Genomic DNA, 25,605 nt, shown 5'->3' on the forward strand with positions numbered 1-25,605 from the left:
ATCTGGTACAATATGTCTTATTTTCCATTCGATTTTATTTATTCCCAAATCAGCATCAACCTCACCTATATATGAGTTCTTGAATGATCGGGCGATAATCAAAATCAATTCCTGTTTAGCATTCAAGATACTTTTGTTGTAATCTTCAGCAATACCCATCAAATATTTCAGTGGTAGTTTTCCACTAAAAACATGACTGTTTGTATCCAAGATATCTTGTTTCAATTGTGAAAGTCCCCAGCCAGATGTCAATAATGTGTTAGCATGTGATTGTTCAAATGATATCATGGTTTTCATTGTAGATGTTATCCCAGGTTTTCTAACAACAGCTACTTGTTCACCACCCATTTCGTAACGTTATGTGCGTTATGTGTTTAGCATACACTTGTGGAATAGCTTCTTTTTATGCACACTTTTCTTTTTATGCACACCTTTCTTTTTGATAGTGCAACTCGTTTGGGATTGTTCAATGCGATTTTGTCTATTGTAAATGAAACCCATAACAACAGTTATTCGATTTTCTTCAATTCCAAAATAATGAAAATCTCTTCTTCACTTCCAAAATCGATAAGGTTATTTTTTTCATCCAAAATACGCACTGTAATGTTGTGAATCAATTGATGACCTTCTGGACTGACAGGCATATTTATAATACTGTGTGGTTCTTTAGTAAGATAGTAGCCAGGTTCAACATCAATATCGAATGAGAAAAGAATGTGGGATTCTTCACCATTTATATATGAACCAGATATTATATTGCAATCTAAGCGGATAAGTCTCACAGTTGTAATGTTTATTGGTAATGATGATTCATGTATCTGATTTGGTGGAAATATTCCATGAGCGAACCCCATCATTTCTGCTATAGAATTTGGATGTGTCAGATCAATTTCATATTTGGATCGCATTTCACATTTGAATGTATTATTATTGGCGTGTAGATAGAAAATATCATCTGCAACGACATCATTTGGTTTTTTATCATGAAACAATCTGAACATGATATGTTTCTGTATGACGGCATTGATCTCTTCTATTTCGTAAGCACCACATGGAATTTCAATTGTCAACTTTTGGGGTATCGATGAGTTGTCATTACTGATTCTAAAACTAACTAAGTTATTAGCTTCAGTTATATTATTGATTGTATTGCATCCATAGAATCCCAAAAGTCCTAATCCATAACGACTGTTCCTATCCAATTCAATTGGTGGAAAAAAATCCGCACTCAAGACACTTGTCCCGACAGCTTGTAGCTCGAACTTTCGTGACATGACTGATGAATATTTTGAAACACATTTCAATTCATTATTGTACACAGCAACAGCACATTTGAGATAATTTACACTTTTTAGAAGGTGTTGTATTGTAATAAGTATCATTTTTATTGATACCAATATTCACATCCTCTATATTACAAATACAACACATAGATTTTCGAGGTATAGGACCGTCATTAACATCCGAATCTGAATTTTGATCGTGGTGGTGCTCATAACAATATCTATGTTTCATTATATCGATGTCATCTTGCAGATGCTTAGGCAACTTTTCCCAAACATATGCAATCTCATGTGCAACACATGCAAGTATCACTTCCTCAGTCATATTTGCAAGCATCACTTTATCCATTTTTTTCAAGGTACCATATTTTGAAAACATTCTAAGTGAAAACCCCATTCCCTTGATAGCCTCCCGATCCAGTTTTGGTGTTGAATCCATTTTTATTTGGAAAATTATTTAGAGAGAAACTGCAAGCACAAGTGACCACAGAGAACTGTATTAAATTTCTGTTGTCGATCATAGTTATATTTGATTTTTACATTCGAACATTTTCGAAAGAATCGAGTCAACTCCAATGGTGGGGGTAGCTCTCCAAAACTATCGAAATATGTGACTTCTTTCCCACATTTTTTATATGCCACCCAATGTGTTCCTGGTCCACTTATTCCATCTGAATTAACAATAGCTGTCTCGTTTTGTTTTGGACCTGAAGATGGTAATCTATCACGCATAAAAACACCACGAAAATGTGGAATTTTCATTTTTTGTGCATAATAACTGAGATCGAGATCAGTAAGAGGCCTCTGAGGTAGGGGTTCAATTAGTATTTTGTTTTGTTTGTGGCTTTGTATGGTTTTTAATATAGTCCTAAACCTTTACGGTATGGTTTGAGATATATTCCACTTCCGCGTTTGCCTAATGCTACAGCCTCCATGGTTTTATTGTGACGATTGGCTTCCATTAAAGCCGCTCTGCTGGCTTTTGCCGAATTCACGGCCTTGGTAATACCAGCAGCGGCTCCCGCCAAACTTCCTAGTGCGGATAGTCCAGCAAAAATTGGTATCAATGGTAAAAGTCCACCGATCTTGGGAATAGGAATTATGCGTGGTGTGCAGATTTATTTCTTTCCACCGGCAGCTTTAAGGTATTTACGTGCCGCCTGCAATGCCACAGTGATAGCTTCTTTGCTATTATTCGTCACAAATTGATTCTCACCAGCTTTCTTCAATACATTTCGCACTTTATGGACTATCCCAGCACCAAATGTAACTTTTTTAATTTTATTTTTCTTCGTTTGTTTCCTCTTACATTTTTTCTTATTGGTACTACAACTCATGCTCATATGTCTTTTCGCTTTCATAATGTTGGTGACAAGTAATGCAGCTGCTCTTTCCCCAATACTCGCGTCCTTCGATTCAACCCTATCCCAAGCGCTGTATTCAAGTTCTTTGTCGGCTAAATGTCTTGCTGCAAGATCGGATGGATGCTTAGAATATTGAATATCGTGTTTTTTGCATTCAATATCCAATTTATTGTTTCCAGGATCGTTACGAGCTAAACGTTGTTTCAATTTTGTACCCGGTCCACAGTATTGTTTGTTTATTAAATCATTAACAAAACCACAACCTCTTTTAATTTTATGATCACTTTCAATACGTCCGTATCGTTTGATGGTACACATTGAAATGAATAAGCCAATAACATTTATATAGTCTCCAACCACGGCACGATGCGCATTGTAAAACAGAAAGAAAAGTTTGCTGTAGATAATCTAGATGAGAAATTTGGGTGTGGATTGAATGGACAAAGGGTATTCAGACATGGTCCACTACTTCCATCATCAGTTCGAGGACTCATTATAGGACGTTCAAATTGTCGAAAGACGAATGCAATGATATCACTATTAACACATCCACAAGGACTGAGATTTATAAATGTGTATCTCTATTCGAAATCACTCAATCAACCTAAATATCAGTACTTGCGAAGTGTTTTGGAACCTATAAAAGGATTAGGTTTCTATACATTCAGCAATAATGCAGAAATAGTGGAACCCTCCGACGCTAAGCCTAATTCTGTTTTCATTTTCGATGATGTGATATGTGAAAAGCAAGATATTATTAGATCATATTTCTGTATGGGACGTCATAAGGATGTTGATTGTTTTTATCTAGCACAGACATATTCACGGGTACCTAAACAGTTAGTGCGTGACAATACCAATTTCATTATAATGTTCAAACAAGATGAGACGAATTTACATCACATTTATTCAGATCATGTTTCACCCGATGTAACATTCAAACAATTCCAATTGATGTGTGTTAAATGCTGAGAGGACCAATATGGATTTCTAGTCATTGATAAGGATAGAAAAATAGATGAAGGTAGATATCGCAAAGGATTCGATAGTTTTATATACCCATGATTTTGTTTTTGAAACTTATTCGATCACTGAATATTGTAGAGGTCATTTCATCAGCGGATTAAGCTTTAATTTAAAAAAGGGCATTATGAATACAAAAAACGATTCTGAAGATAAAAACAATGAAATGAATTTGAAACGTCAACTAGTAGAGACAACAGAAGCTGTCAGGCAGAAATTCAACTCTATCAAGAATGCTAATATTGAAAATCGTACGACACTTGAAAGATTGTATGAGCCCATAATGAAACCATTGAATGTTTTATCATCAAACGCTACTTCTAAATCACCAGTGTTATCACCAAATCATGGAACTATTCAATCTACTTCAAATTATCCCATGAGTACTCCAATAGGAAGAAAACATTCTTTTGGTAGTGTATCATCTGTGAATAGTGACACGAGCACACTTCAAGACGATATGAGAACAACTCTATTCGAAACACCATCATCGTCCCACATCGATTCCTCGGATCCTGACACCTCACCTGATATGAATGAAAGTGGTGAAGATGTTTTGATGAAACATTTGAATAATGTAAAATCTAGAAGTCCAGCATATGATGGAACATTTGGCGTACGTATGGATCCTATTACACAAAAGCTGAAAATGGGAAGTCTAGTGGTGCATTTCAAAGATGGAAACATTTCATTTTGGGATGCTAATAAAGTGAAAAAATATGAATGCGCAGGTAGTCCAGAATTGTATGATATGATCTTTTTTAAGAATCCACAAGATGTTGATAATGAAGAAACTCGTCAAGTATATTCCAAAATATTGAAAATAACGAATGCTCCATATAAACAATATCATCTGAAGAATGGTTTTAAAAATACAAATTCTAAAAAATTTCGTGAAGTTATCAAACCTCTATTAGACTCACGACAATATCCAATAAGAAGTAGAAGAAAAATTGGTGGAGCACTCAAACGAGTGAAAATGGAGAAAATATATAATTCTAAACCTGTGAATTATGTGTACTGGAATTCACCGAAAGAGTTAGTTGCTCGCCTACGACTATTGGTAGCTTCAAAGTCAGCTGGACATACCGGACATGATAATGAAATAATTTCAATAATTGAAGAATTACGTGAAGAAGGTATAATATATTAATATATATCTATAAGTAATGATCATTGTCACATCATCATTCAGTGCAGTAACATTATCACTTTTTTCCTCTTTAATCATATTGAAATAGAATGACGAATGAAATAAGTGATATCAAACGACAAGTTGTTAATGAATTACATAGACCTGCAATTGTATTGGAGTTTACAGTGACGTAATTTTCGTAGAAGAATAACCATCATCAAAGGTTTTGCAGATCTATGGCAAATAGATCTAGCTGAACTACAACCTCATGCAAAAAGTAATAAAGGATACCGATATATACTTGTAGTAATTGATTGTTACTCAAAATATCTTTGGACTGTGCCAGTTAAAGATAAAATAGGTAGTACAATAACTAATGCAATGAAATATGTACTGAAGGAAGCCAAATTATTCCCCAAACATATACAAAGCGATCAAGGGAAAGAATTTTTCAATAGAAGCTTTTCATCTCTCATGCGAGAATATAAAATCAATCATTATTCAACATTCAGCACAAAGAAGGCAGCTATAGCAGAAAGAGTGATTCGTACAATAAAGGCATGGCTGTACCAGGAATTTTCGATGAGAGGTCACCACAAATGGCTTGATATTCTTCCAATTATAACTAGTAGATATAACAATAAAGTTCATCGTACAATAGGTATGGCCCCCATCAATGTTGATTCAACAACAAAATTGAAATTCGAAGGTATCAATGGAATTGGAGGAAAACAAAGTAAACCCAAATTCCAATTGAATGATATTGTACGTATAAGCAAATACAAAAATATTTTTGAAAAATCTTACACTGCGAATTTTACCACGGAGCTCTTCAAGATTGTTAAAATTAATAAAACCACCCCAACGACTTATAATCTTGAAGATATGAATGAACAACCGATTAGAGGATGTTTTTACGAAGAAGAGTTATTACGAACCGAGAATTCTGACGTATATCTGATTGAGAAGGTGTTGAAGAGAAGAAAAAATAAAGTATATGTAAAGTGGTTAGGCCTTCCTAGCGAACAAAATTCTTGGATTGATGAATCAAATATGGTTTAAATGTATCTTATAGTGTATTTATGAATAAAGTAATATTAAAGTTCATTATTGTTTTCATTTCAATTATAAGTATGTGAATTGAAAAATATTGCAGCGGTAAACGTTGCCCCAGCCATTCGCAACGTTCTGTGTATACCAAACCAAATTAATTGTATACTCCATTCCCACTTATATTTTTCAACTCACGATATTGAAAACACATTATCATTCCCAAAACTAATCGGCATCACTTTGAAATGCAGTATCCAACTCTTTTTGCCAATTATCTCTTACTGATAATGCCGTCTCATGAAGCTTAGTCGACTCCTCAAACTCAGCCTGAGCTTGCATTCTCGAACGTTGATGGAATTGATTATCTTTACCAATTTTTGAACGGAGTTCATCAGCATCTTTAGACATTCTAGCCAATTCAACCTTCGCTAATGCAATCTTGGCATCTAATGCTTCAAGAGTTTCATTATTAGCATTAATAGCTCGCTCACTCTTTTCAAGTTCAGCAATAGTCATCTGTGCCTTTACAAGAAGGTCTGTCACTTTTCGCTGTGGGTTTTTTCTGTCGCACAACACTTTTGGATTCTTTCTTTTCTTTAAATTCAGTGACAATCGATGAAGATGCATTAGTAACCTTCCTCTTGATTGTTCTAGATTTCTTATCAACACCAAGAGGAATGGTAGATGAAGAGTGTTTGAGTGATGATAATTGCGAAACGATAGGATTTTCAATAATAATTTGCCCATTTGGTTCCGGCACATCTGCAAAGTTAACGAAGTCGTTAATATCAAAAGCATTTATCGAATCTTGGCTCGATAAATGTAATACTGGAATATTTTCAAAATCAGTCTGATCGATATCAACAAGTGGTGAACCATCTTCAGCAATCAATAGCGGCATAGAGCTCATGATAATGATTATTAAGGTCTGAGGAATGATATGTGATAGCAATAGAATGTGGATAGGAAAGGTGATGATGTTACTGAGACCTCACCATTTATAGAAGAAAATAAACTAGCGCATGCGCTCTTTCATCAACTGGCACATGCGCTCTTTCACTAAACTATTCACGCATGTAACAATCTTAGTCATTTAAGGGGAAAACTTTGTGTTGCATGCATGTATTTTTAAATGTGAGAAAATAATACAAATAAACTCAATATATATATATATATATATATATATATATATATATATATATATATATATATATATATATTAAAATAAGAGGACAATCACGATAATAAAAAATATTAATATGTCTCTGTGGATGTGGAACGTTCCTTGGCTCTATTCCTCAATATTTGTTGCTCATGCGTCAGACACCAACATTGAAAAAAATGAATTCTCCTATTTGGGTAGAGTTGACCAACCTTCTCACACAGATCCCAAGTACTTCTACATGTATTGCATACATGATTCCAACAATTCATGGAATATGTATCACAACGCAAACAACGTTGTAGTGGAGCTGGAACGGCAGAACAGGTACCACAAATATTTCTACAGATACCTATATCATTAAATATTATAGGTTCAGAACACTTCAGACACTGTAACTGTTGTTGACGATAATCCGATTTTGTTCGCTTCGGCGGATGAGAAGGAGGCGATAGTTGAATCCGCGACACACAATCACTACACATACCAGTACATGGATTAATTGAATCCTTAGGTCTACTTATTTGGCAAAAGTAGCACACAATAGCCCCTGCAATCATCATTGGGTAGACACACACTTTTGGTTTTTCATTCCACTCTTTTGGAAACGGCATTTTACTAATTCGATTGGAAATATTAAGAGATGACTTACAGAAACTCTGAATGCTCTCTCCTATACCGACGATCTCTATTTATACAAATCAACATCATGTGAAAGGATAGTGGGATAACTTCTCCTTCTCTTCCACTCTTAACGAGTCAAGTGGGAGTCGCACTTCCACCACTACCTATATAAGTCGAATTGCAAACCTAGAGTTCATTCATTCACTCTGCATCTGTGAGAAAACGTTAAGATGAATACTCAAAAAATAGTTGCTGCATTAAACAGAATATCTGCTATTGATACTAATAATTGGATAGACGAGACAGATGATGAGGATGTCAACATTCCGCTAGAGGAAGTGATACTTGAAGAAGGTGTTGGAGTTGAAAAAGGTATTGGAGTCGATGAAGTGGAGATTGACCTTGAAGTCAACGAAGTTGCAATTGAGGCTGAGAGCGATGAAGATGAAGACATGGTCGTTGAGCTAGTCGTGGATGGTGAAGGTGAAGATGAAGGGGTTGTAGCAGACTCATCTGAAGGTGATAGCGCTTTGTGAATCGGTCACCGAATGCTCAACATCACCGATACCTTAGAAGATCCTACCGATTTATATTGCGTGATGAATGCGCATGTGCAGATCGAAACGATTGATGGCAGCATGAAAAAGTTATGTTGGTGCTGTTTCCGATTTTATTCAATAAGGAACAATAACGGTGGCTGGTATCAACACGTTAATATCCACGATACGGTCTCTATGATGGAGATGGGTCAATATTGGTGTGAGGCATGTGAAAGACCGCTTACGAATTTCACGAGAGTATCAGCTTGCGTAATATGCAATAATGTGAAACCTGTGGCAGAATAACCCTGGACCTATTGGTCAAAAAATTCAGGGCTACATTATTCACACAAACAGTAGTTAGTTGTATTAGTATTCATAGATTATATGACAAATGAATACTTTGACTAATAAAAAGTCTAAGTTGGAAATTTGTTAGTCTTTGAATATCTATACATTATATGACAAATAAATTACTACTTTGACTGAAAAGTCGAAATTTGGAATTTGATAGTCATTGAATATCTATGCATATGATGAGTACTACTTTAAATGAAAGTTGAAGTTGGCATTTTGTCAATCATTGTATGCATATAATGATGAATACTTACATTTTGTTTGAGACTATAATGTTAACAATGGTATGAACCTGTTTCTGTTTGAAAGTATAATGATAGCTCTGAAAAGAGCTATTTTTTTTATTGTTTCAGTCTTTAATTGTAGCCCTGAAAAGGGCTGTTTTTTTTTCATTAATCCATGCAATGGTATGGACTAACGCTCCTCATCATCATCAGAAACAATGATGATGTCATCCTCATAATCATCTGAATCAGACGATATACTAATGGCATCATCATTAGCATAATTATCTAGCTCGTTATCCTCTACATCGTCTAACTCATTGACATTCATCTCTAACTCTGCCTCTACTTCCTCTTGCATACCTTCTTCCATACGTGCCGGGAAATCATCAGGTAGATCATAGATATGTTGCAGCATTTGTGCAAAATTTGTACTGAAATGATCGAACGTTGAATCTATTCCATGTACCTGGATGGGGCCTGTACTCGTCATAGAATATTCTGGTACACTCATCGGTTCGGTGGTGGAATCAGCACTTGACATTGTGGAAGAATGATATAGAACTGGGATTGATGCTTTATTTATATTGGGAATAAAAGGAGGGGGTGAAGTGTAAATGTAGAACAATTCAGTGTTTGAAATTCGAAAGCAATAAGAATGACAATTTTCTTGAAATTCTAAGTGATTATTATCATGAGAAACTCAGAGTGATTATTATAAAAAAACTAATAAGGGAGAGGGAAAAAGACACTGCCCCAACCTCGCAGTGCCTCGTGTACACCAACCAAAAAGTGTGTACCCGTGGAAGGAAAGGAAAGGAATAGAAAGGGATGGTGGAGGACTATCATCGGACTCATTGTCAGCGTCACCGTCATCATCGTCATCGCTGTCGTCGTCGTTTGTGTTTCCGGACTGTGTATCCCATTCGTAATCATTCCGCAAATCATAGGGATCTGGATAATCCCCATCAGACAGGTCCGCTTGATCGGTTCCAGTAACGTGAAGCACTTGTATCCGATCATCATAAATTATGTTATCATACTTCATCGAGTGAGGTGCCGTCGTGGAGGTAACGAAACCTTCTCGGATAGAAGCCCAGTAAGGATGTTGATGCGCTGGGTCACTGTACGGCTCAGTAGTTGAATCAGGTTCCATGTTGAAGGTGGCTGATCAACTGAATATTCCAACAGATAATTCCTACTTTTATACTTTTGAAAGGGAGTGGGGGAGGAGTGGGGAGGAGAGGGGATTAAGTGGGAATGAATTTCAAAAATGGCATGAGCTATATTCCATGAAAGAGAAAATTGAAAATACTATATGAATTATATGAAATATACTTATTGATTTCATTATGAAACATATTTTCTTCCCAAGAGATTATTAACAAGAGATTAGAGAACACAAAAATTGATGTGAGGTATTTGCATAGAAGAACTTGTGATTGAAATAAAAAAAGGAAATAATAATAAGACGAAGTGAAGAAAAATGCTCCAACCATCGCATTGTTCAATGTGTACCAAACCAAAACAATGTACACCCTTAATTTCACTTCCTTTTTTTTTTATTTTATTTTTATTTTCTAAAATTACAAACATAAACTTAAAACTATCTTAATTAAATATTCCTAACTAACCTAAAACTAATCTTACTACACTTACACTTAATCTATGGGAAAGTTTTTATGAAAGTAACTAACTTTTTATAAGTCTCTATCGAAGAGGTATCTGCTTCACACTTTTCCTCCAGAGATGCATACTTCCGATCTAGTTCGGCCATTTCTTTTTCTAATTCCCTCCGTCGGTTAACAATTTCAGCCATTTCGCGCTTCCTTTTAACCAACGCAGCCTCACTAGATCGAGAAGCATGTTCTGCTTCCTTACATCTCTATAGAAAACTGTCCAACATTTCACTAACCTCTCCGATAGGCTGTCGCACTTGTGGCACCAACACTTCAGGATTCGTCACCGGTGTTGCCAGCATCGGCGAAAGCAGCACCACCGACGGAGTGAATACGATGAGGACAATACGACTGGTGGCTCCACCGGAGAAGGCGCGCTGGGTTGTTCCACTACTGCTGCGGGTGGTGTGGAGGGCCTTAAGCTCTTTGGAGCGGTCGACCAACTACCTGCATAAGGATTAGTCCTATTGCAAGTAGCTCGGTACTTAGGAATAGGACCAAGCCTCGCTGCAGGTCGTTGGCAAACCTTCTTCACAGGCCTGACTTCCTCCTCCTCCTCGAATTAGTCAGGGCTGGTAGATCTGCACCTAACTCGCGAAGTGGATGCCTTCTCCTACTCTGTCATAGGCATGATGAATGCCACAGCGTTATTTAATTCCTGAGTGTTGGATGCCATTCTGAAAATGTAAAATAATACAAAGTTAGTAGTTATAAAAAATTAAAGTACATTGTTAACTTACTCAAACTTAGCTGCTTACACTGCTTACACTGCTTCTGGTTGAGTATGGCTGGACTGCTCTGGATGACTGGAGTTGTCGTACTGAATGTAGAGGAACGTGCTCCTCGGGGTATCAACATCGTTGGGAGTGGAGGGAATGAGGTGGGGGCGTGCATGCGCAATGGTTGGAATATGGTGGGGCGAGAAATGGTAGGAAGTGGGCGGGGTGAGCAATGGCGGGAAGAGAGCGGGCCGCGCTCCGCGCGGCCAACGCCCCAATTCGCTACGCTCGCGCCGGCGCGCGTTCCTACCATTTACTCCCTAACGCGGGAGTAAATTCACCATGTTGATTCAATTAATACGTCATCTGTTGGTTTTGGTTCTATTATTCTAACATTTGGATCAATGTCCAGTCCTGGATATCCCAGTCCACCTGATGGCCTGACTTTATGGCTTTTCTCCAAAACTTCAACTCTCTCTTCTAGTACATCATACTTTTTCATTGTAGTCGCTGTTATGTTTGACATAGCATCAAATTTTTTATTTGTAGACGCTGTTATGTCAGACATTTTTATGTCTACATCATTTGTAAGTTTGTCAAATTTACGAGTGAAAGTTATCCGAGCCTCTGCAATTTTATCGTCAAATGCTTGACGGGCATTGCGAGCAATATTGCCTATTGTGGATTGTATTGCAGCTTGTAGGGCTAGAAGTATAACCTCCTTTGTTCCATTAATTTCCCCCTCAAGATATGATACAGTTACACAATCACTCTTGTCAATTGGTTCGCTTATATTTTTCAATATTTTTCTTTGCATGTCATAATATCCATCTTTTGTTAATTTAAAACCAATCCCGGGAGGACCTCGAATGACATTACCACCCAATTTTCTTTTTCTACCAAACTTATCGATTGTTTTAGACATTGTGCACTCTACGATGATTCTTTTCAAACTGATATTTCTTCCATTTACATTATGCTATATACTTTACAGTAATTGGTTAGGAAAATAGAAATGAAACAAATAATATTTTTATCATTTTTTATTCATCTAAGTAACTTGGTAAAAGTGATACATATACAATACATAATACAATAATCACAAATAATCACAAATAAGAATGTTCCGGTTTGAAGGAATAAGCAATAATACTTCAAATTATAATTCAATTATTCATCTCTACAGTCAACAAATTGATTAGTTGGTCTAAGGCGCTCTCTTGAGAAAAAGAATGAACGATTTCAGACACCCAACGAATGTTATCATTAGGATCATTTCGATAAAACTCTATATCGCTATGACCCCATGGAAGAGTTCGAGTGGTATTCGGAATGATGAATCTCTTGTCGTCATGATACGATAAAGCGACTTCATTTTTCAATTCAGTGTAAATATCATGCAATACGCTTCTGAATGAGTTCATCTTCCTGAATATCATACCTCCCTCTTCAATGATTTTTTCACAGTCTTCACATGTCAATTCATTCTTTATAACAGATCGTTTCACACCTTTGGCCTTCTTCAGTTCACCATCAACAGATTTCACGTAATACGCTTTAGCACCTGTACCGTAAGAGCTGATTATTGGATCATTTGGGAATTCATCTTTGAAATTACCCAGAACTGACTTTGTCACTGAAATATTGAATTGGTTTCCTATTTTATAATTAGATGTATCGAACTTATTTATATTATTTTTGATAAATTCATAGGAATTGTCTGTATTTACTTTGAGAATAAGGGAGTCGGTATCAGTGTAGAGTAAGGACGCATCTTCCCCAAACTGTTGTTTGATACATCCATAGAAAAAATCATACATAACTGTTTTAGATAATTCTAGAATGGAAAATCCTAAATATAGTGGTTTATCATAATGAACTTTTACTCTAGCCAATTGAATGGCAGCAAAATTTTCTGTAAAAATAGAGCATTTTTTAAAATTTGGTCGCGATATGAGACAACTAGCACCTATAGTTCTTTTTATATTTACCCAATGTGTAATGAGTCTAACATCAATTCTATTGTCTACGTTTTCCATTGTTTTTACATAGATTGCATTATTCATTAGTTTGTAGAAATCTTTTTCAGATTTGTTATTAGACCTATTACGCATTTCAGAATTCAAATCTATATAAGGCTTCATCCAACATGATTGCTTAAACATCAATACTCTATGTGTGTTCATCACTATCGAACCATGATTGACAGCTTGCTGTAAGTTTCTATAGTGAACAATACATTTTCTTTTGTCGTTCAAATTTGGAATTAATTTGGGAACTTTCGATTTTGCATATGGAGGTATCAAACATTCAACTAAGAATGGTAAATCGGAATGTTTATCATGAAGTTTTTGGGGATAATGTATATCCACTTCCAATACATATCCATAAGGACTATCAATATCCACATTCATTATATCAAGATTGAGAACTTCATGAGATGCTAACAATGAAAATTCACATGTTGGTAATGATTGCGACATGCTATGACCATATAGATTTGTTGCATCCAAATATGAAATGAATGAAGATGGTTCATTTGGATTATAATCCGGTAAAAATTCATTGTTTGCTTTATGTTTCCTTTCACTACATTGACTTATTTCACCACGAATACCTTTTTGAAAGAAGTGAACCATATCAATATCAGTTAGTAATTCCAATTCAATATTAGTATATTTCAACATGGCATCCCACGATAATCCGGGTGCAGTGAAGTATTGTGCCGGATCCAATTTATATTCATCAACAGATATATTTCTAAAGTTTTCAAAAATGTCACATAATAGTAACACATCTGACTTTAAATATAAATCAGAGTATTCACCCAAATCCTGACATTCAAATAAATTCCAAACAAATTGAGCTCTCCCATAATCATTATCTGATATATGTTCACAATTGAGTTTATCATAAAATTGATTTTTGGTTGGAAGTCTTGGATGATTCAGTTTTTCGATGTCATCAACAAAACTATAGGGAAATACACCTTTCTTTCTCATCAAATTGAAATTTTCAATTTGTGGGAAATGTTTGCGCATCTCGATACACTGATCAGATGTTAAATTTGCACCTAAATTCTCCAAAGAACTAGGCATGAATCTGAAACTATCAATGAATCTCATTTTCAAATAATTCTTCTTCACCCTACCATCTTTATCCGTATAGGAGTGTGTAAAGAGATGTTTTGTGAAAGATATATATTTCTCATTAGTTTGTGGGATGACATCCACTTTATCTTTGTTTTTATACAATTCCTTTATGAATAAATGACAATCATATCCACTGAGATTGTGAAAAATTATAGGAATGAAATTTGGCAATTTAAAATTCAAATTACAAGATGAATGAGCAGCAGGGGATCTTTTTTTTCCTGTGAGGTGACAATGATCCCTCACTTTGACTTCGCCATCATTGAATTGTTTGGAACAAATGCCACAGTTTGTGGCAGAAGCAAACTGTTCCTCTTCCTCAGGAGTTTGTACATCCATAGGAATAGGAAACCTGAGATGATTTTCATAAATATTTTTCAAATCATCTTCGATTTTGCTAACGAATTTCTGGGCTACATCCACACCCCTATACGAAACAAATTTTGATAAATCATCATTGTATGAACATTTAATCAAATAAGCAAATGAATAAGGCTCATGTTTGAATGTCTTGATCGAATACGAGTATTCAGGATTTGGTTTAGTGGTTTGAATCGGCTCCAGTACTGATTCAAAATCGGCATACACTACAAATGGTACCTTCATTTGTTTCTCAAAGTTTTCAAAAGTTAGTATATTTTCAGGTACTGTTTTCCCATATTTATTGACTTTGAAATTGGTTGATGGTGTTTTAGTACTCAAGTGATTACAATCATTTATCTTATGACGTAATAGTAATTGTTCATTAGAAAAATATGATAAACAGCCATCACAAAAATATTTCTTATGTTCATGAGCCGATAATTGGCTTGAAACTAATCTTGAGAAATCTTTGATCCAACAATAATGATTATTACCGAAATCATCGGTGATAAGTAACAAATTGATATGTCTTCTAAGTCTTCTCTGAGAGTAACGTAATGGTCCAATTATTTCATACATTATTTTACCCTTCTTGAATTTACTTTCTAAACCGTACACATTAACTGAAATATCATTCTTGTCTTCAAATTTCACAATATCCTTCAACTTTACCGGAAAATTCATACCTGTTACATCTATGACTGTACTGAAATGTGGATACGATGAAACTTCTGACGTTCTATCGATTGCAGGATGTAGTGCTGAAGTGATAGCCCATGCAAAACAATGCTGATCTTCATTACGGACATTAACCACGGCCTTCCTACGCTCGATACATTCAGTCAGCTTCACATATGAACATCCACTGAGCGGGCTGTATTTATTAATGTTCAACTCCAGAAACATGATTTTTTCACAAGTCCAACCTTGAATACAGAACAAAATTACTAATCCATCCAATTAAAACTTGGTAGAAATGCTTACCTGAATCACGTTCCTGGAATTCTATAGTTTGAGCGATAATCCCATTTCGAAATCCATCAAATAAGGAATTCAAATCAGTAGATTGATCAACTGTTCTATTCTGTGAATTGAATGATTTGGTTTCCTTCAGGTCTTGTGTTTGTAGAATATAACTCCCAAATACTTCCATATTCACTTTGATGATTTTGTGAAACCTGATGGTCGATTCCAATAATTCTATAACTTTCTGCCTGATTCCATTAAAGAATAACATGTAATCGGTGGAAACAATGGAACTCTGCACCCTGTATGTCGCAATCCGACGTTTGAAGGCGCTCTTTATAATTTGAACACCATCACTGAATTGAACACATGTGAGAGTGAGTGAGAATTCACTTGAGTCAATGGAATCATCACATTACAACAATTACATGTGTACATAGGTGCTGCAGTGTCATCAAATCTCACTCGTTTCACTGATGGACCTCTTTGGCAACTCTGGAGCTGATGACGACGAAGGTTGTCACTACGGGTAAAAGATTTACCACATTCACAAGAATACATTTTCTATGATATGTTATCACTAACTCACTCGATGGAAACTGACATAACCAACACTCGCCCGCTTCTTAAATACCATAATCCACGTCGCCTGCGCATCACCGTCGAGATTGAGGGTAGGTAAGGACACATCGATGCATCCACTAGAGATGCCTGACGTCACAGCCAAGCCCATCTCCCAATTTGATGCGATAACAGTTGCCGGTACGAGCAAGCAGTGGTCGTTGCGCTCTCGGAGAGGGCAGACGTTTGCACAGTCCTCACCCGCCTGCGTGTCACCATCAATAGCGAGGGTAGGGCGATGCGTTACGTCACATCATTCACTGCTTCGAGAGCGATACGAACAAGCAGTTGTCGTTGCGCTCTCGGAGAGGACAGACGTTAGCACAGTCCTCGCCCGCCTGCGTGTCACCATTGATGGCGAGTCTGGGGCGATGCGTTACGTTACATCCTTCACTACATCGAGGGAGGTGAGAGCAGACCGATGAATACGCATTACTCTGCCACACGTCGTGGAGTGAACATGTCGTTCTCTAGCCGTTGAACGGTTATTGCTGTGACGTCACTCCACTACTAACTTGGTGCCCTCACACCGATGGAGCATTCATTACTTGGAGGATCTTCGAAGTATGCAGACGTATGTTTGTACATAGACAAACAAGCACATGATGAAACCCTGTACCGTGCACACACACATACACACATAAAATCTCATATGAAAAAAAAATCTGAACGATCCATGCACCAGACACTTCAAGGTCACAACGCCTTGACTTGCCTGCACAACAAAAAAAAAAGCAAATAACACGTCATATTGGTGGGGGGAGGATTAGAACCGGGAAAAAATTTCTGAACGATCCATACACCACACCCTTCAAGGTCACATCACCTTGACTTCACCAAACAACAACCAATAAAAAAGCAATTAATACGTCATAGTGGTGGGGGGAGGCTTAGAACCGGCTCAAATCTCCTACTAATATTCACGGCACGACAACTGGGGCAGATATTTTTATGGGAGTTGAAAATTCCATTAATAAAAAGAACCTTCGATGGAGAAATTTGAAATCTATAACAACTGATGGAGGCAAAAATATGTATGGTAAAAATAAAGGAGAGGTTGCTTTTGTGCCAAAGGCTGTAGAAAATGATGGTGGCTCAAAACCATTAGTCTTACATTGTATCATTCATCAACAGTCCTTGTGCGGAAAATGTTTGGATATGTCTGAAGTTCTAAAACCAGTCATATCAGTTGTTAACTTCATCAGATCCACTGGGCTGAATCATCGACAATTCCACAAGTTTATTCAACAGATTGGAGAAAATGATTTACCATATCATACTGCCGTACGCTGACTTAGTTGCGGAAAAGTCCTTAAGCGTTTTTTTGAACTTCGAGCAGAGATCGAAATTTTTTTAAATGAGAAGCAGCGCTCTTTTGCCGATTTAGAAAATAGTGAATGGATGTGGAAGTTAGCCTTCTATGTCGATTTGACAAATCATATGACCGAACTGAATTTGAGATTGCAAGGAGAAAATCAATTTCTCCCTGATTTATACACCAATATCAAATCCTTTAGGCAGAAAATAATACTATTTCAATCGCAATTACGTATGTTTCACATGTTTCACACATTTTGAAACATGTGAAATATTCAGCCACATTACAGAGACTGAATTTCCCGTCAATTTTGCAATCGAAACTTTGAGTGCTTTGAAGATAAATTTTGATACTCATTTTTCAGATTTTGATGTCATTGCGAATGAAATTAAGCTTTTTCAAAATCCTTTTGATTCTGACATTGAAACCCTGGCTACGGAAGTCCAAATGGAAATTATTGATTTACGGTGCAGTGATATGCTTAAGAACAAATATCAAAATTCATCTTTGTTGGAATTTTATAAGAGTCTTCCACTGGAACAATTTGATAATTTGCATAAATTTGCTCAAGCCATGGTTTCAGACATACATCCAGGAAAGGATGGCAGGGTGCGGAATGTCACTTTAAAAACCAGCAAAGGAACATTAAAATGTTGCCCACCCAATAAATGAAAATTATCTTCTCATTCAAATTTTTTTTTTATTTCATACTGATGTTTGATTGGATTTTTCGACTTCTTAAGTTCTTTGTTTTTTTGAAAAGTCTGAAAAAAAATCAATTTTTCAGGGTGGGGGTATGTTTAGGCATGTATATATTCAAGAAAAATTATTTTAAGTTTCGGAAACACCGCTCTCGGTTTGATAGAATAAATCTACTTAGTTGAGTAGTTTAGTTCTGAAATTAGAAATATTCGGAACGGCTGGATCGGAAAAGAAATGATACGCGCGGGTGATTTTATTGTATAGACTGATGTGTGAATTGTTCTTCGTTCAAATAAGTTTTCTTCAACTGCTTCTCCTAAAACTCTTTGATCCCTCACTACTTTGCCATAATAGTTTCCCTGAAGCAGTTTGGATCCAACAGCAGAAAACGAGAAAGGGGTAAGTCTCAATCCTGGGTTTATTTAACCATCACTGAGTTATTATTTAGTGTATTCTGTGTTTTGAGTTTATCATATCCAATACAGAACATAACAATATATATATATATATATATATATATATATATATATATATATATATATATATATATATATATATGTATAAATAAACTTGTTTATATATACATGTATATGTTTATATATATATATATATATATATATATATATATATATATATATATATATATATATATATATATATATATATATATATATATATATATATATATATAGATATATATATATAAACTTGCCAAGTTTTTATGTCAGTGTTGGTGGTTTGACCAATCAACCGACAACTGCGGTAGCAGAAATTTGGGAAACCAACCTGAAATGTCATTGGAAAACGAATCCACATGTTTCTAGAAATGATATGAAATCTAGAAAGGTTAATGCAATCAAGCTGCTGGAAAATAATTTCATGAAAATCAAAATAATTTTCCCAAATCTGCTACCGCAGTTGTCGGTTGATTGGTCAAATCACCGAAAATGACACGAAAAATTGACAAGTTGACTTGTGTGTCACAGCAATAAGTGGTTCCACTTATGTTTCGCTTGCGTTTACGCAGCTATTTTTATCAAGTACTTTCCTGGTTATTCTCATTTTGTTTCCAATCGAGGACCGCCTGCCCGGTACTGACGATGCCCAATAGGCTGGAACAGCTGTCTACCAGTGGCTCTCAAATTGAAATCAATATGGGAATGATCTAAATAGTACTTATCTATTTATATTTTCATTTTCATGGAATTATTTTCCAGCAGCTTGACTGCATTAACCTTTCTAGAATTCATATCATTTCTAGAAACATGTGGATTCGTTTTCCGATGACATTTCAGGTTACCTTCCCAAATGTCTGCTACCGCAGTTGTCAGTTGATTGGTCAAACCACCAACACTGACATAAAAAACTTGTCAAGTTGACTTGGGTGTCACACCAATGAGTGGTTCCACTTATGTTTCGCTTGCGTTTACGCAGCTATTTTTATTAAGTACTTTCTTGGTTTTTCTCATTTTGTTTTCAATCGAAGACCGCCTGCCCGGTACTGACGATCTCCAATAGGCTGAAACAGCTGTCTACCGGTGGCTCTTGAATTGAAATCAATATGGGAATGATCAAAAAGTACTTATCTATTCATTTTTTGATTTTCATGGAATTATTTGCTAGCAGCTTGACTCCATTAACCTTTCTCGATTTCATATCATTTCTAGAAATATGTGGATTCGTTTTCCGATTGCATTCCAGGTTAGATTCCCAAATTTTTGCTACCGCAGTTGTCGGTTGATTGGTCAAACCACCAACACTGACATAAAAACTTGGCAAGTTGACTTGGGTGTCACACCAATAAGTGGTTCCACTTATGTTTCACTCAATATGGGAATGATCAAAAAGTACTTATCTATTTATATTTTATATATATATATATATATATATATATATATATATATATATATATATATCATTGTCAACAAAAAAATTTTATCAACTGTCATTATTTCATGTTTTTCTATCTGTTTTTGAACCTTTTCATATTTTATTCTCACATTAGTAAGTTCTCCATATTTATATTTTTTTACAAGATATATAATCTTATTATTGTAGTTGTCCTGACTAAGGTGTGAAATATATATATATATATATATATATATATATATATATATATATATATATATATATATATATATATATGAATTGAGGGGGTTATATTTTTAGGAGAGATTAATTTTTGGAAAAGAAAGTTTTTAGCTTTCTACTACTCCATCTTGACACAAAAAAAAAGTTCGAGGGAATCGTAATTCATGAATGAAGTGTGTGTATTTTCTATAATGTTATCCAATTTGGTACCGCCTGCCCGGGGGACCGCCTGCCCGGTACTGACGCTGCCCAATCGGCTGAAACAGCTGTCTACCGGTGGCTCTTAAATTGAAATCAATATGGGAATGATCAGAAAGTACTTATCTATTTATCTTTTGATTTTCATGGAATTATTTTCCAGCAGCTTGACTGCATTAACCTTTGTCGATTTCATATCATTTCTAGAAACATATGGATTCGTCAAACCACCAACACTGACATAAAAACTTGGCAAGTTGACTTGACTAATACTTTTGTCCTCATTGCGGCCCTACTAAAAAAATCCATTCGTGTCTTTTTTTTGTGTACCTACATTCACTGAACCTCAGATTGGAATATAGTTTATTAGACCCCACATAAGTATAATGACGTATTAGCTTTATCTCAAAAATATAGAAAGCCAGACAATCCTACTCAGAGATTCATTCCCATTTGTTCATACATGATTATTATTCGTTCGGTCTCGTCTGATCATTCATTTTAGTCAAAAAGTGAAGTTGAAAATGATTTTAATAATGCAATAATTTGGTTCAGTGTTTAATACTCGTATGTAATGTTACGTTTTTCCCCGTGGGTTTACCATTAATTAACTACACTCAACAATAATCAAACTCGACTTTATTTGAATTTCAATACAATAAAACACTTTAACTAAAACTTCAACTATTATTCAAAGTCTATCGCCTTATTAGATCGCTCCACGTACCATACTGTTACTAAACTTGACTGTCCTGGTAGGCGAATGGATCGCATTTATATTTGGCAATCGAAGGTGGTAGAAAATTCATGGAAATTCCATGGAAGCCGGTGGCATTATTCTCGCAATATCTAGAACGGCAGCGAACATCGAATATTCGCGAAAAGTCCATTCGACAGGGCGCGCTCTAAGCCATGTCACATTTGGTTTATGCCTACCAGTTGAGGCCGGCGTTATTTTCTTTAGAGCATGATTTACAACAGTAAGCTATAAAAGGGTTCCTGATGCAAGTTAATAGATGTTTAGTAACCCAATTAATATGGAGAACTAAATAGAAATGAATTGAAAGGGGTAGGAAGGTTTTGACTTTCTACTTCTTCATCTTTAAACAAAAAAATGTGAGAATCTTCCAAAGAACGGGAGAAAGCAATCAATTTCAAAACTCAATACAAAGATGTGTAGATCATGCAAATAAGTAACTTTCAGACACAAACTGAAAAAAAAAGCTCTCTCGAAACAGATACTTTCATTTGTTTGAAGGTGATTGACAATGTTTCATGATGAATTTCACTAGTTCGGACTTCCATTGTCTACTATATAAAATGATATGAAATTCCTGAAACAACTAAAACAGAAGAATTAAAAATGAGATAGCTGAAAATAATAATTATATTAACCAAAATAAACCTGAAATGAAATAATAGTGAAATAAAATACAAGTAAAAATAGAACAATTGAATAAATAAAAATGAAGAAATGGAAAAAGAAAGAAAATAAAAATATCATATAAACATTGAATTACACGAAAGAAAAATACTTCCGAAACAAATACTCCTATATGAACACTGAATTATATTCCAAATATTCGTAGTGGATTGAATCAGATAACATTCACAGGATTGCTACACAATTTAGTAAGTGAAATCTGAGAAATGAAACTTTCTATGAGTTTATTGTATTAGTTTGAAAGTGTTCTCATAACACGAACTTGCAGTAACGTTAGTTACAAATGGAAGTGGTGAAAAACATAGAAAGTTTCATTTCTCATTTTTTAATGATGATCCCCTACTACTTAGTAACGGCTACATCCATCAATTTATAATAAGTGAAATTTTACCTCTATCATTTAGCCTCGAAACGTATTGGAAAGGCTCGAAACAAGCTCGAAAAATGGGTATCCCCCAATTTGAATGATCGATGAATATTGTCGCATTTCGAGGTCTGTTCTTTGCTTTGCGCAACCAAACCGATATTTTATGACAACAGACAGTGGGTGGACACTAATGAGACACCGAGGTACTTCCCGAAGGCAAAAACTCACCAAAAAAAGAGCATGGTTACTGTATGATGATCAGTGGCTGGTGTGATTCTCTATAACTTTCTGCAACTGGGCCAATCCATCACAGCAGAGCCCTAATGTGAGGAAATCGACGAAATGAACCTAAAATTCCTTCAGCAGCAACCGGCACTGGTCAACACTAGGAGTTCGATGTTGCTCCACGACAACGCCTGTCTGCATGTTTCACAAATCACCGTCCGAAAATTAAACGAATTGTGCGTCGAAGTTCTGCCCCACCCACCATACTCTCCAGACATCTCGCCAACCGACAATTTTTTCTCACCGGTTGAACCTTCGCCATTCAGGACCAGGCAAAAACGGCCTTCGTCGATTTCATCAAATCACAAGCACCCAATGTCCATGCTGACGTAATTAATCGACCTGGGTTAGGTTGGCAAAAGTTCTCTGGCTTATGTTGTTTGTTTGTTTGTCAGTAATGTCAGTGAAATATTACAGTTTGAAGTAGACTTATAAAAACAGACAAAGCTTTCAAGACAACCTAAAGTTTTGATGTAGATGTCAGTATTGATGAATATTCATAAACTATTGATGAATCAGGAAGCTCCGTTAAGCAAGCGACATATTTCTCTATTAGATGCTTTCATTGCAATAAGAATGGACATCTTTCTAGATTTGGTCATCAACAGAAAAATATTGGGAAAAATTGGATGTCACAGGTCACGACATAAAATAAATAATTTGTTCGAGAGTGTTGATTGGGGAATTTTATTAGTTCGGACTTCAATTGTCTAATATGATCCGAAATATATGAAAGAACAAATGAGTAAATAGCTAAAATATCAATTATATTTAACAATAAAACCTGAAATGAAAATACAATGAAACGATTGAGATAATCAAGATACAAAATGAAAATCACCTCAAAAAGTAAAAAAGAACTGAAAAATAAAAATAAAATGAGCAAAAACTTAAAAATTCATTTTTCAGTTCTTTTTTACTCTGTGGTCATTTTCATTATGTATCTTGATTAATTTTTTCGTTTTATTGTGTTTTCATTTCAGGTTTTATTGTTGAATATCAAGAAAAAATTATCATTTCATTTAAGTTAATAAATGAATGGAATAAAACACTTTTATCTAAATACCTCTGGTAAATTTTATTTATACGAACAGTTTCGGGTTTGACCTCATTATCAAGTATAAAACGCATATCATTATTTAAATTGTCCGTCGCCATCTAACAATGACAACCCAAGAGATAGTAGAATGATTAATAATGAATAAATTCAGTAGATTTATAAGGAAGAAGGATGCCAGATAAAGCAGTCAAGAAAAAGTTATTGAACATGATTTTGTTATTACTGAATCAAGAAATTTTGACGCAGTTCTTCTATTGATTGGACTTCTTGAAAAAATTTGAAGTCAAAATTTATAAAAGAGATGGTTCTATGTACGTTTTTCACATTATTGAAAAAATAAATTTGTGAGATGTGAGACCCGCACCGAAAATCTATTGACGAATAGAATAGAAGAAATCCTAAAAGAGATAAAGGAGCTAAAATATGTAGTAATGATCAACGCCACATCCTGTCTCGAGCTCTTCACTCAATAAGAACTAAAATAGCTACATACCGTTAACACTATCCATTATCTTCTGGCGTTCTCTGTTAATCCACCGCTGCCGCTCTGCATTTTCTTCTGTCATGCCACCTCTCTCCCTGAAAAGAAACAAGGGAAAACTATTACTTGCTTAGATTTTAGGAATGGGTAAAAAATTTTTATTCAAATAAATTTCACTAATTTTGGAGTTTTGAGTCTGAATTCAATAAAATTTCAAATTCAAACTCGAAATTTGTAATTTATTTTCAAATTCGTATAAGGTCCTTCTACGCCTTTGTAGGATTCCAATTTGTAGTAGAGGGAATTTAAAATTATTTTCGCAGAACTATGCACAAAGATCATGTAACAATATATCAGATTGTATATTTTGCTGCCCAATAAAATATGTTGCTAGGTTTCAATTATAGGTTTCATGCCAAAAATCATATTATCGTACATGATCATCTGAAGAATATCGAATTTAGTTTCTCTAACTCAAAAATTATTGGTAGTACATCCCCTGCACAATTGTAATTTGGTTTATTTGTCGTTCTGAAGAAACAGATGAAGCTATTTCGTAATGGAAAAACATGAACTAATAGTTTAATCTTTTTCTTGAAAATGATCACCTGGTGATTGAAACACGTGTTGAGGTGTTGAAAATAACGGTTTGGTGTTGGGATAGAACTCCAGTAATATTCATTAGTACACCAAAGGTTTCAAACATAAACTATCTTTTCAAAAATGGATATTTTATGAAGTTATTTTGTAAAAATTAAAAAAATGTAAATTTGAATCACATGTTTGTTTAAAGGTGATTGACAATGTATCATTTCATTAGTTCGGATTTAGAATTCCTGACAGAATCAATACAATCAAAATGAATAGCTGAAAATAATAATTATATGAAGCGAAAAACCCTGTACTGAAATTAAAATAAAATAAAATACAAATTGAAAATTTAACAATACAAAAGAAATGAAAATTAAAAGGTTTCAACCCTTCAAGTTACTTCACGACGTTTCGACGTTTCGTCATCATACATACAGAAATGTCAAAAGCTGTTGCACTTGATATTTCTGAGGCCTTTGACCGTGTGTGGCATGAGGGTTCACTGACCAAATTTCGATGCTATGGCTTGTTGGATCATTTTTGTGCATGATTCCCCAGCTTCCTGCAATTGATTTCGAATTGTGATTTAGAATCGGGGTGAAAGTAACCAGGTACGATTCAATGCCACGAAAACCCAGGCATCGATTTTCTCTAAAAAGATAAATGTCTCCGAACCGAATATAATAATGTCAAGCCAGACAATTCCGATTTCTGCTTTGATAAGTTTGTTGGAGTTTGAAATGGACACCAATATGTATTGGCACAATCATGTTGCTGGAATTGCAAAGGCTGCTCCTCAAAAGC

At 35.2% G+C, this 25,605-nt stretch overlaps 1 protein-coding gene across 1 annotated transcript in view; it reads right to left on the minus strand.

Annotated features, from left to right (window-relative positions):
• The window catches only part of LOC111502941 (uncharacterized), a 158,777-nt gene that overhangs the window by 54,625 nt on the left and 78,547 nt on the right, over positions 1–25,605 (minus strand). The window contains exon 5 of the mRNA XM_074178515.1: positions 24,223–24,308. Within this exon, the coding sequence (XP_074034616.1) occupies positions 24,223–24,308 (86 nt within the window). The remainder of the gene's footprint in view (positions 1–24,222; positions 24,309–25,605) is intronic.

Source organism: Leptinotarsa decemlineata, unplaced genomic scaffold (assembly GCF_025532065.1).
Source record: "Leptinotarsa decemlineata unplaced genomic scaffold, Ldec_3_MD MMD2_tig00003902_RagTag_RagTag, whole genome shotgun sequence".
NCBI classification, from domain to species: domain Eukaryota; kingdom Metazoa; phylum Arthropoda; class Insecta; order Coleoptera; family Chrysomelidae; genus Leptinotarsa; species Leptinotarsa decemlineata.